Source organism: Macaca mulatta, chromosome 9 (genome assembly GCF_049350105.2).
Source record: "Macaca mulatta isolate MMU2019108-1 chromosome 9, T2T-MMU8v2.0, whole genome shotgun sequence".
In the NCBI taxonomy this organism is placed as follows: Eukaryota; Metazoa; Chordata; class Mammalia; order Primates; family Cercopithecidae; genus Macaca; species Macaca mulatta.
Window position 1 is genome coordinate 59,254,106 of NC_133414.1, and position 13,795 is coordinate 59,267,900.

The following is a 13,795-nucleotide window of genomic DNA, read 5'->3' on the forward strand; positions in this document are numbered from 1 at the left end:
ACAGTTGATGGATGTTGGTGGAAACAAAGATGGGATCCTTATATAGAACATCAGATCGCAGTGGCGCGATCTCAGCTCACTGCAACCTACACCTCACTGGCTCAAGCGATTCTTGTGCCTCAGCCTCCTGAGTCGCTGGAAAAAAATCTCAAGTTCTGCTAGAGTTTACTTAGTTTTAGTATAATGTTACAGGCGTGTGCCACAGGCGCATGGCACCACACTGGACTAATTTTTTATATTTTCTGACTGAGACACTGGGTCTTGCCATGTTACCCATGCTGGTCTCAAACTCCTGAGCTCAAGTGCTCTACCTGCCTTGGCCTCCCAAAATACTGGGATTACAGGCATGTCATTACCACATCTGGACCAAGGTTCTTTAGAATTTAACATACCTGTACTGTGGTGTATAGAAGGACAGCTCAGTCTTTTCACTATTTTTGTCTGTTAATACCCAGCCTTCATTTCTATAGCATGTTGTCATTTGGCTGTTATTTTCTAAAAACAAAATTATAAACTCACATAGAAGCAGGCTACCCAGGAATATTACCCAGAGTCCATTTGAAGAACACTATCTTAGGTTCTTTATTTTTATTCTTCTAAACAGAGGCTGTTTTTAAGAATTTTTATATTTCTTCAAACACAAATAGAATAATTATAGTGAGGCCAGGAGCAGTGGCTCAGGCCTGTAATCCCAGCACTTTGGGAGGCCGAGGCGGGTGGATCACCAGAGGTCAGGAGTTCGAGACCATCCTGGCCAACATGGTGAAACCTCAACTCTACTAAAAATACAAAAATTAGCCGGGCGTGGTGGCGGACGCCTCCCAGTTACTCGGGAGGCTGAGACAGGAGAATCGCTTGAACCCAGGAAGTGGAGGTTGCAGTGAGCCGAGATCACACCACTGCACTCCAACCTGGGCAACGAAGAGCGAAACTCCATCTTAAAAAAAAAAGGCACCTGGGCATGATGGCTCACACCTGTAATCCCAGCACTTTGGGAGGCCAACGCAGGTGAATCACAAGGTCAGGAGATTGAGACCATCCTGGCTAACACGGTGAAACCCTCTGTCTACTAAAAAATACAAAAAAATTAGCCGGACGTGGTGGTGGGCACCTGTAGTCCCAGCTTCTTGGGAGGCTGAGGCAGGAGAATGGCGTGAACCCGGGAGGTGGAGCTTGCAGTGAGCTGAGATCGGGCCACTACATTCCAGCCTGGGCAACAGAGCGAAGACTCCGTCTCAAAAAAAAATAACTAAATGAAAGATTAACTATAGTGTTCTAAATTACACAATCTTCTTACCTCTCTAGCAATTTCTTGGTGCACCATGATTATTTCAGGAAAGGGTAATTGCTTTAATCTGAATTTCCTTTTTGCGTTTCTCTTATGGTAGATTCAATAGAACGGAGTAATCCATCGAGATATTTTTCTATCTGCTTATGGTAATTGTTTCCTTCGCTGAAAGAATGCTTTGAGAGAGGAAGAGGGAAACATTAAATCCCTCTAATTGAATATAATGATCTTTTTGCTGTTTATATATCATTTGATGTTGGATTTAGAGGGATTAGAGACATTCGGAATTTTAAAAAGTAATAGTGTCCTCAAAAGTTGATTTTACATGTAAGTACAGTAGTACTTATATAAATAATGTGTGTGATAATTTGCACATAAAGAATTTTTTGTGCTTGTTGTGAATTAGGAACTAAAAAGAACTTACTCAGTAGTTGATAACTCAAGAGTACAGAGTAGGATCCAGTTTTTCTAATGACAGGCGACCTCATGATAGACTACTTTTGAGACTTGAAGACTGACGTGAAAATAAATACGAGCCAGAGCTTAATGCTAATTATAAAACACTAAAAGAATTAGAGAATTACAGTGAAGAATTAGAATGCAATTGCTATTTAAAATGTTTTTCCTTACCAACTTTGAGGAATAATAATGTATGGATAAGAAAGTTTATCCTTTTAAAGTGTGTCATTTGATGAGTTTTGACATTTACACATACCCATGAAGCTCCGTTATAATCAAGACACAGAATGTTTGTATCATCCCCAAAGGTTCCTCTCCCCACTTTGCAGTCCATTCCGCTTTCTGCTCTGGCCCCAGACAACTACTAATCTGTTCTTTTTCACTATAGTTACATTCTGCATGAATGGAATCATAGTAGGTATATCTGGCTTCATTCCCTCAAAATGAAGATTTTTGAGATTCATCCGTGTTGTTCAGTATATTGGTAGTTTGCTCCAGTATATGCATTTTTTATTCATTCACCTATTGATACACATTTCTATTTAATACTTTGTGAGGTTCTGAAATTAGATACCAGTGATTAGAAAAAAAAAATCCTTAAAATCTTTTCATTTTTTTTTTTTCTTTCTTTTTTTTTTTTGAGACAGGATCTTGCTCTGTCACCCAGGCTGGAGTGCAGTGGTGCGATCTCGGCTCACTGCAACCTCAACATCCTGGGCTCAGGCAATCCTCCCACCTCAGTCCCCCAAGTAGCTGGGACTACAGGCATGCACCACCATGCCTGGTTAATTTTTGTATTTTTTTCTAGGGGTCTTGTCATGTTGCCCACGCTAGTCTCGAACTCCTGGACTCAAATGATCCACCTACCTCGCCCTCCCAAAGTGTGCTATGAGCCTCCCAAAGTGTGCTGTGAGCCACCGTGCAGGCCAAAATCTCTTCTTTTTTTTTTTTTTTTTTTTTTTGGAGACTGAGTCTCACTCTGTTGCCCAGGCTGGAGTGCAGTGGCGTGACCTTGGCTCACTGCAACATCTGACTCCCTGATTCAAGTGATGCTCCTGCCTCAGCCTCCCTAGTAGCATACACCACCACGCCCAGCTAGTTTTTGTGTTTTTGGTAGAGGCGGGGTTTCACCATGTTGGCCAGGATGGTCTCCATCTCCTGACCTCGTGATCCACCTGCCTTGGCCTCCCAAACTGCTGGGATTACAGGCGTGAGCCACCACACCCAGCCTAAAATCTGTTAATTCTTAATAGAAAATGTTATGTTATGGCTTGTGAGCGAAAAATAAAGACTCTTTCTTGCTATCTTATTTTATGGATGATTTTTCTTTTTCTTTTCTTAAGGAGCTTGGATGTCCCTTGATTCCAAGTAAATAAGACACATTTTGTTGGCTCATCTTTTAACCTAGATGCTTAGTATGGCATGAAGTACTATTCAGGAAGCTTTGACAGAGTATTAATTTTTTTAAAACTTATTCAATGATAATGAAATTTGAAAGATTTATAGTAATAATCTAACAGTGGTTTTCAGACTTGTGTACCTCAGTAAAAAAAATTTTGAGTGTGTATTACCAAGATAAATAGTTGTTTATAAATTCTGCATATCTTTTACTTTATTAATGTAATATGTACAGTATAAAATAAGACCAAAGTAGATATTTAAAAGGATGAGATAAAAGGTAATTATAAATAAATTGTTCTTTCTGCGCATCTAATGGATTGTCTTATGCATACCTGACTCGGAAACCAGATGTATAGTATTGCCTATTCAAACAGTTAAAAACTACACCAGTAGATGGCATATTTTGACTTTTCATTCTACATAAATGTGTAATTTATGTGAACTGCTAGAGGAAGATAATTATTTATATATATTGTATAAAAATACCTTATAGTAAAGGAAAAAAGACAATTTTTAAATATTTTTTCCTAATCTCGTCCCATGAAATTTTTATTTTTTGTTTTTTACAAAAAAAATTTATATCTCAACCCTATTAACTGACCCATGAAATTTTCATACTACAAATACACTATGTATCTCTGTGTATATATAATGTGACGCTTTCAAGGACCACCAACAATTGTGATATCCAAGTTCATTTTTTATCCCTCAAGATCCAGTTTTTGTCTATTTGGAGTGTATCACCCTATTTAGAACACATGCTTTAGGGTGTAATTGTGTTTTTTCACCTATTACTTGACCTTTCTAATCTCATTTTTTTAAGTGACTAATAAATTAGTATTCATTCTGTTTGTCTGTAGCTACTGATGTCCATATCAGTAGCAGGGGGAGGTTGTAGGAAGCTTGTCTAACATTATGAAATGTACTGGAGGTAGTTCATAAGAGACAGGCTCTTCATGGGTCATTCACTTGTCCATAACATGACGTTTTGTTTCTGCATTTTCCACAGGATGCTATTCTGAAATACAATGTGGCGTATTCTAAGAAATGGGACTTTACAGCTTTGATCGATTTCTGGGATAAGGTAAAAGTATCCTTATTTCTTTATGAAAATATTATTGACTACTCTATAAGAAGGTTTGAGAAGAATACCCATAATTCAGCCACACTAAGATAATTATCATCTTTTAATTTTATAAATTTGCTGTTATATATATATCTTAGATAAATATAATTAGGAGTTAATATTGAATTTTGTTTTAGTCTCTTAGAATGCACATTTTCTGTTATATTTTCATACCATTATCAGCATTATCAAGGAATGTATAACAGTCCATGCTTAGATTTTGAGAATATAATGGTTCCCATATTCTCAAACATATAGGTTGCATCCAGTTTCACCCCCAATTACATTGTGACAACATCATTATATATGTATATATATTTTCCCATATTTGATATTGTTTCTTTAGGTGATTTCCAGAAATTACATGACTAAGTCAAAGGGCACAAAACATTTGTTTTAAAATCTTTTAAAAACTTTTGCCATAAAATCCTTTTTCCACAGATTAATTGTAGCAATTTACTATGCTGCCAGTAGTGGATAGGAATATCACTTTCACAGTACCATTAGCAGAGGGAGTCTTTTCATTTGTCTGTTGGCCATTTGTATATTTTCTTTGGAGAAATATCTACTCAAATTTTTTGTCTTTATTATTGAATTTTAGGCATTCTTTATATATTTTAGATGCAGGTTCCATACCAGATATATGAGTTTCAAATATTTTCTCCCATTTTTTGTTTTTTTTTTTCCTTTTTCATTTTCTTGATGGTACACTTTGAAGCTCAAAAATTTTTAATTTTGATGAAGTCTAGTTTATCTTTTTTTCTTCTGTTTTCAGGATCATATTTAAGAAGCTAATCTAAGATCATGAAGATTTATGTTTCTTCTAAGAATTTTATAGCTTTAGCTCTTACACTATGACCATTGCCCATTTAATTTTTGTATGTAATGTAAATTAGGGGTCCAATTTTATTATTTTCCATGTGAATATCCATTTTGAGTTAATTTTCGTATGTGGTATAAGGTAGGAGTTCAACTTCATTATTTTGCATGTGGATAACAAGTTGTGCCAGCACCATTTGTTGAAAAGACTCTTCTATCCCCGGTTGAATTGTGTTGGCACCTTTTCAAAATCAGTTGACGTAAGGATTGTTTCTGGCCTCTCATTTCTACTCCACTGATCTATGTGTCTATCCTTGTGCCAGTACCACACAGTCTTGGTTCCATAGCTTTGTGGTAAGTTTTAAAATCAGGAAGTGTGTGTCCTATAACTTCGTTTTTTTTTTCAAATTTGTTTTGCCTATTTTTGGATTCTTTGCATTTCACTCTGAGTTTTAGGATTAATTTGTTACTTTCTGCAACAAACCTAGGTGCTAAGGGCAATTCTTACATCATGTTAATAGAATCCAAACTAATTCTGCATTTCAAGGTAGTACCAGTAATTTCAGGATTATCTTACTGAGCTTTTGACCTATATGGCTTTTGCAAGGCAGACATAAAGTAAATAATGAAAGCCTTATCCTTGTGTCTGGAAATTGGATATCTCAGATATCCTTGAATCTAAATGTCTTTCACTGTTACAGCAATGTAATATCTGATGCAATGAAAAGTAGATCAAATTGATATAATCGTTATCCTTGTCACTTAAGTTATCAGGACATAACATTTGTGTTGTAACTTTCTGGGCTTAAATTGGATATAGTGGTTAATTGGGGTAAGAAGTAATGTATAATTTGATACCTTGAGATGGCAGTAAAACATGCCATTGGTTACAATACCTCTGTCACCTTGCTATGGAGTAGTCATTTTTTTCTCTCTTCTTAATCAGAATACTCAGACAGGACCTTGTTTCCCCTTTATCTGGTGACCTTGCCCAGAAGCATGCCTGAAACGGGTAATAGATAGCAAGTTTTGGTGTGTTTAGTGTAGATCATAAATATGAAATGATTACTCAGGTGCTGATGATAGTTTTACAGTTCTTTAGAGAGAAGAGTCCTTGCATTTTTGACCTCCTGATACTTACTTACTTATTTTTTTATGAGATGGAGTCTCATCTGTCACCCAGGCTGGAGTGCAGCGGCACAATCTCAGCTCACTGCAATTTCCGCCTTGCGGGTTCAAGCAATTCTCTTGCCTCAATCTCCCAAGTAGCTGGGATTACAGGTGCCCGCCACATTGCCCGGCTAATTTTTGTATTTTTAGTAGCGATGGGTTTTCGCCATGTTGGTGAGGCTGGTACGAAATTCCTGACCTTAAGTGATCCACCCACCTCGGCCTCCCAAAGTGCTGGGATTACAGGTGTGAGCCACCGCTCCCAACCAGACCTTCTGATTTGCATTTACTTTGTAAACATATGGAGGGTTGGAGAAGTCCCTACAACTACACTAAGTATTCATTTCTTATTGTATTATTTAAGTCTTTGCCCATATATATATGATGTCTTATAGCTAGATATAAATGTATGTTTAAAATTTATGCTGTATTATAAAATCTTCTGTGATATATAACTTTATAATGGTTAGCCTTAATGGTTGCAGCAATATTCCATCAAATTGATAAATTGTCTGCTCATCCACTCCTGTGTTTGTTAGAGATTTGAGGAAATTTGTATAAAGCCTATCTAGAGATTTGAAGGTGGTTCTCCCTGTGATTGTTTGCTATTCTGTCATTATTGTATACTTAAAAAAATACCTTGGATGTTTAATACACTTGTGTATTTTTCTATCCATCAAATCTCCAGATACTATTCTAGAACTTTACCAAGTCATGACCCACAGGGACAACATTGCCCATGCTTGCAGTGGTTAGTGAGAAGTAAGTGTCAGACATATATGTAGGTGGGATTGGTGGAAGCAAAGGTTTTTAGTGCAAGGGAAACAAATAAATTATATTTGATTTGCATTTTCAGTGTCTTGTTCTGCAGTAGGAAGGCTTGTTTATAAAGGGTTCTTTTTTTTTTTTTTTTTTAAATTTAAAGCCAGGCTATAGTGCAGTGGTGCTGTCACAGCTCACTGCAGCCTCAACCTCCCGGGCTATATACATCCTCCCACTTTAGCCTCCCGTGTAGCTGGCACTACAGGCATGTGCTACCACACCTGGCTAGTTTTTTGTATTTTTTTGTAGAGACAGATTTTTCACCATTGTTACTTAGATTGTTACCCAAAATTGTCTTTATACAGATTTCTGTAGAGATGATTTTTCACCATTGTTACCCAGGCTGGTCTTGAACTCTTGGACTCAAGCAATCTTCGTTCCTCAGCCTCCCAAAGTGCTGGGATTATAGGCATGAGCCACTCTGCCTGGCCTATAAAGGGTTCTTTTTTTTTTTGAGATGGATTCTAGCTCTGTCACCAGACTGGAATGCAGTGGCATAATCTTGGCTCACTGCAACTTCCCCCTCCTGGGTTCAAGCCATTCGCCTACCTCAGCCTCCCAAGTAGCTGGGACTACAGACGTGCGCCACCATGCCCAGCTAATTTTTTGTATTTTCATTAGAGACGGGGTTTCACCATGTTGGCCATCATGGTCTCAATCTCTTGACCTCATGATCCTCCCTCCTCAGCCTCCCAAAGTGCTGGGATTACAGGCTGGAGCCACCGTACTTGGCCTTAAACTAAGGGTTCTTAAACATTGTTTATTAGCAGGGTTTGGCAATTTTTTTTCAGTTTTTATTTTTTAATTTTTTGTTGTTTTGAGACAGTGTCTCACTCTGTTGCCCAGGCTGGAGTGCAGTGGCACGATCTCAGCTCACTGTAACCTCCACCTCCCAGATTCAAGCAATTCTCGTGCCTCAGCCTCCTGAGTAGCTGGGACTACAGGCATGCACCACCACGCCTGGCTAATTTTTGGATTTTTAGTAGAGACAGGGTTTCACTATATTGGCCAGGCTGGTCTCGAACTCCTGACTTCGAGTGATCTGCACACCTCGGCCTCCCAAAGTGTTGGGATTACAGGTGTGAGTGGCTGCTCCCAGTCAGAATTTGGAAATTCTTTACTTAAATGTGACATTGAACTCTGAGTGGCTTGTTTTATTAAGGAAAATAATTAAATTTCGCATCATATTAAGATTAATATTTTGCAGTTACGTTTATTTTGAGGCCGTTGATATTTATCTCCTTAAAACCTTTCTTTGATTAATTCAGTAAGTAAAGGATTTTGTAACTCAAACTACCTTACAACAAGAGGAGTTTATATCAACAGTCATTGTGAATCCATGGTACTGTAATTACCTACATTCTGGTCTCTAGCACTAGAGATAAGGGGCCCAGAAGCCCACTCTGGTGTGTGAGCACCTCTACAGGAATGGAAGTAAGGAGTAGTACCTCAGCTTTTGTTATTTTTTTAGAAACCGGCAAAGATCACAGAGAGCAATCTGTTAATTTGTTATTTATATTTATATATTTAGGTGCTACTGAGTCAAAATGGCTGTTATTTAGTATTTTCTGCATCTTCAGGGGTAATATTGGTCTTCCTCACTGCCAGCTGCTGGAAGTGCTACAAACACACAATCTGTGTTTTATGGCCCTCCTGTGTGGTGTTCCACAAAATTAAATTCAAACACTTCTGTAATTTATATTCTAAATGAATCAATATACTTACTCCTGGCATTTTTCACTGGAAAGTTGGACAAAATGTTCTATATGTTAGAAAAGGCCTCTATCAATGCATCTTGGAGGAATTTTTAAATACTTCTCTTTTATTGTTTTTGAGACAGTCTCCCTCTGTCACTCAGGCTGGAGTGGGGTGGCACAATCTCGGCCCACTGCAACTTCTGCATCTCAGGTTTAAGCGACTCTACCCCCTCAGCCTCCTGAGTAGCTGGGATTACAGGCACCTGCCACCACGCCAGGCTAATTTTTGTATTTTTAGTAGAGATAGGGTTTCACCATATTGGCAAAGCTGGTCTCAAACTCCTGACCTCAGGTGATCCACCCACCTTGGCCTCCCAAAGTGCTGGGATTACAGGCATGAGCCACAGTGCCCAGCCAAATACTCCTCTTTTACAACACCTGTGGCACTGTTTCATTTCATTCGTAGTGTATTAACTTGTGAAACTTACATTAAAGCTGTAGTAACTGAAGAAGAGCATGGGGGATATATTTTTAAGGGGGTTTCTTCTATTTCTGTGATGTTGGCTTCTATTTCTGGACTTGGATGTTTGCTTTATATTTATTCATTAGACTATACATATATATTTTTATATACTTTTTGAATATTTCACAGTAAGTATAAAATGTTAAACTAAAGAGCTTTAAATCTGCAATTGATGTATGTAGCAAACTTCTTAAGAAAATGGATTAATTGTTGAAAGGAAGCCTAAGGATTTTAGTGACTGTTTCATCTTCCTTTCTGTGTTGAGTTTTATGTCTGGAATTGAAAAGATAGAAATGTATATGCCTTTCGTTTCATCCTTCCATTGGTTTTTCCATGAAGGCTATCATAAATAACAAAATGAGTGGTTTTGGTTTTGCTTTTGTTTTTTGCATCTGTGGCTGGTAAAGGTGGAGAGTGAGAGAGAGGAGTACAGGAATGACAGGACATTTAAAAGTAAAAAATGAAAAACCTAGACTTTAGAATGATTTTGTTGCTGTGATGAGGCTAGTAATATATTTCTGTTTGTAAACCACAATTTAAATATACATATATAGCATAAAGTCTTCACTTCAAATCATACATACAAAATAGATTATTGCAACTTAGAAATTCTGCATCTTTTGTGTTCGCTATCGTTACTAAAATATTGACTATGCATTCTCCTATGAGCTCTTGTCCTATAACTTGTCAGAGAAAGACTGTTTAAAGCCTCTATCACTGTAAATAAGAGTGTGTAATTCTATTAGTATTGAACTTGCATTTTTGTTTATGTGCTACTTAATTTAAAAGGTAAATGGGACATAATATTGAGTTTTGAATGATGCAAATTAAATTCATCATGTTATGTCTAAGCTATCTTTTTCTTCAGAACTCTCTATCATTTAAATTTTTTTTTAGTTTTTTTTTCAAGAGCACAAATCCACATTTATTTATTTACTTTTCATTAGTTTAAATCCTTGAGGGGTACAACATCACACAGATTCTGTGTCCAATGGCCTTAGCAGGAAGATTGCTTCAGAATTTGGCGTGAACCATGCCACTCTTTCCCTGGCACCAAGTTACCTTTCCATAGATTACTCTGGTTTTGTTTGGTTTGCCACCAGGAGTCACTTTGTTGTTCTTTGCTTTGTATACATAAGCACGTCTTATGCCCAAATAGAATTCTGTTTCATTTTGGGCATAAACACCTTCAATTTTAAAAAGAGCTGTGTGCTCTCTTTGGTTCTGGAGACTCCACTTATACTCAGCAAAAATGGCCTTGGACCATAGCCTTCCAGACATAATTGCTTTTTAGAAGTCCTGTTCCCAGCAGGCCTCCACAGGCTCCAAGTTGGCAGAAAGAGAAAGGCCATTTAAAATTTTAAAAACAGGTACAACATAATTCATTGTCTCCAAAATTGAGGCATGTATTATTATACCTGTGTTTAACTAAAATAACAGTTTTTGAACTTGTGATTATGGAAAACTTTAAAAATTATAATGTATTGGCAGAGCATCAGTAGAAACTCAGAAAAAGGAACATAAACTTGTATTAAAACAGATTACAAAAAAAGTTATTTCATGGACACAGAGTAATGGCTGGAAGAAATTAAGTTTTGATTTATGTCTATTATGTAATAAAAAGTTAAAATATATGTTGAAATTATTAGGCAAAAATCATAGCACAAATCAGCTATGATTCAATAACGTAAAACACAATAGTTGTATGTTTATGCATCACTTGAGCATCAATGCATTCATGCATATGTGGTATACTGTGAACATCCTGGCTTTCTGAGGTGTGGCATGCTATTATGAGTAGCTTATCTCATGGTAATTATAACTGTATCAAATATACTCAGTATTTTTGTGTATTAAAAATTTTAGAACAAAAACGTTGTTAGAGGATTTTTCTTTCTTCTCTCTTCATTCCTCCTCTCTCCACCCCTTTATCCCCAGACTATCTATAAACATTTCTTGGAGGGTTAGTGCTCTTTAGAATAGTTTGGGAAAAGCTTACCTAAGGCAGCAAATTGTTGTAACTACCATTTTAAATCACAACAGATTTTGTTTTTCAGTAACTGAAGGAATGTGGCCTCCTTCCGTGATAGCCTTTTGGTGGTCATTTTTTGTTTTGTTTTGGTTTGGTTTTTTTGATAACACCGAAGTAAGTTTCTGAATGTATAGAAACACATTATTACTTAGATTGATTTAACATTCTTCATAGATAATCTGTTTTCTGGGATTTTCTTCAAAGCTTAAAAAATATGAAATGTGTTTGTTATATTTGTCACAAAGAGCCTGTACCAAACTCCTAATCAAATGAAAGCAGCCTTGAATGTTCCATAAGACTACAGCTAATGTCTTTATCTCTCTAGCTTTCGAACCTCTGATTTGGAGTTCAGTGGAAATTTAACCTTTTTGGACCTCTTCCCTTGGTGACTCACAGTCTCTGGAATCATAAGGTCTGCATTACTTTACAGCTCAATTTAATTCATAAGAACTATAGGAGCCAAAAGGGAGCTAATCAGAGTCACTAAAATATTGAAACAGATGAATTGTGACTTTTAGATTTGTATGGAATATGTGGAATTTCTCTCCCTGGTTTGGGTAATGTGTGCTTTTGAATTGGGACATATGTTGAGAGTCTGATATTTATGATATCTAAATAGTGCATATCCCAAAGGACAGATTACTCCATTTGGAACAAGGCACTTTGCTTTTATAAACTTGAAGAGTTACCATGGAATATCAGTCTTAGTTGAGCACTCTATGCACTAGATCACTGATGAAGTTAGAGTTGTTATTTTGTTTTTGCAAAACACTATCTGGATTGTAGTTATGTGGTGGACAAAGTGGTTAGAAGTTATAGATACTCAAAAGTGAAGATTCATTCAGTGGACTTTCTCTTACGTTCTAATAATTAAATTAAGCTAGTACTTAGTTTGTCCTATAACTCTAACCCTTCATTTGGATCAAATAGCAGTAGAATTTATTCCTTTTAAATGTTGCTGTGGTGTTGATTTCATTATCCAAAATCTACTGTTAGACGAGTGAAAATAATTTTATGTTTTAATCTTGCCCGTGATTTGTGTCTCTCTTTATCAGCTAGCTCTGAAGTGTTTTGGGTTTTGTTTTGTTTGTATTTTATTAACACAGTTCAACATGATGCCTTGATTTATAATTCCTGTTAAATTAATTTACATTTATTCTTCTTATGTTCCTACTATCAAAATAAATTCTGTAGTCTTTTTGAGTATGCTTCGAACATTTTTATCTACAAGTAACATTTCATATTTAACCCTGGAAGGACTATTATAGTATTTTTATCTGAAGGTAGAAATAATGAGTAAATGAAAACAGGACGTTAGATTTGTTTTTCAAATTTATGTACTGTTTCAATGTGTAGCCTATTTAAACAAGCGGTAAACTTGGTCATCAAAGACTAAATAGATCCATTGGTCCTTTTATATGAGGGGGTGCTGTGCTGTTGGTGCTATGGTTTACCAAAGACTGAGCCAATGGTCTTTCTCCTTATTTACTATTAGTACTAGTAGAGAAAAATACTCATCCTCGATTTATTGTGATGATAATGACAGGTAATCATTAAGTACAAGGGTCTGTCAGATTCTAAGCTAGCGAAATAATTTTTCTTTATACAGTGTGTTAAAGAAGTTTTTGGTAAGCTGAGTGACATAGTACCGTGTTGCCACAAATGCTCTTTGATTACATGAAAAGCATTATAAAAAGACATTGTCTGCAACAGGGGCCCTTTCCAGCATAGTGAAATACAGAATATTTTCAAATGAACTCCAAAGTGATATATGTTGAAGTCTTGCTCTTGGTCTAATCTGCCTCAGTCCTGAGAAGCCTAGCTCTAAGATAAACAAACGGCATCTTCCACTGGGAGTGTAATGTTGGAACTGCTCACTGCCTTAAGTAACCATATGCATAGCCTCTTTCCTGGTGGTTGGCTCCTGTCTCCCTTTGTAATCCTTTCCTTCTTCCATGCCTGCTGCTTAAGTTGCAGAGTTTTCCAGCATCACTTCTCTTGGACACTTTTATCTGTTGCAGGCATAGGTCTGTCTCATTTCAAACTCACCCTTCTACAAGGTCCTCCCTGTAGATACCTCCTTTGTGTTTGCTGGATCATCTTATTTGGTTATCTGTGGCGATGGAGGTGGTAGTGCTTATTACTGGTGTCAGCAGTATGCTTTATCTGATTTAATTCTAACAACCACCTCATGAGTTAGATACTATTAATATTTCTGTTTTACAAATGAAGAATGGAAAACCAAGGTTTAGGGAGTTTAAGTAACTAAGTGACATCTCACTTTTATCTATGGGCCGTGGCACATGCCATCAGAGTCGGTCTTTGACATCGCACCTAGGAAAGAAGCTGAATCAGATTAAACATACTACCCAAACATTAGGTCAGTTGAAAATGGCTAGGGAAAGGGGAAGATTCATTGTAAAAACTAATTGAGTAAAGCTAGGGAGGCCTGGTAAGT

General features: G+C 36.8%; 1 protein-coding gene and 1 pseudogene across 6 annotated transcripts in view; one reads left to right on the forward strand and one right to left on the reverse strand.

The window, feature by feature from the left end:
- The window catches only part of PARG (poly(ADP-ribose) glycohydrolase), a 134,919-nt gene that overhangs the window by 29,690 nt on the left and 91,434 nt on the right, over nucleotides 1-13,795 (forward strand). For all 6 annotated transcript variants that reach the window (XM_015147033.3, XM_015147031.3, XM_015147034.3 and 3 more), the window contains one exon: nucleotides 4,158-4,232. In XM_015147033.3, coding sequence (XP_015002519.3) covers nucleotides 4,158-4,232 — 75 coding nt within the window. The remainder of the gene's footprint in view (nucleotides 1-4,157; nucleotides 4,233-13,795) is intronic.
- LOC114669945 (large ribosomal subunit protein eL33 pseudogene) lies at nucleotides 10,112-10,716 on the reverse strand (annotated as a pseudogene).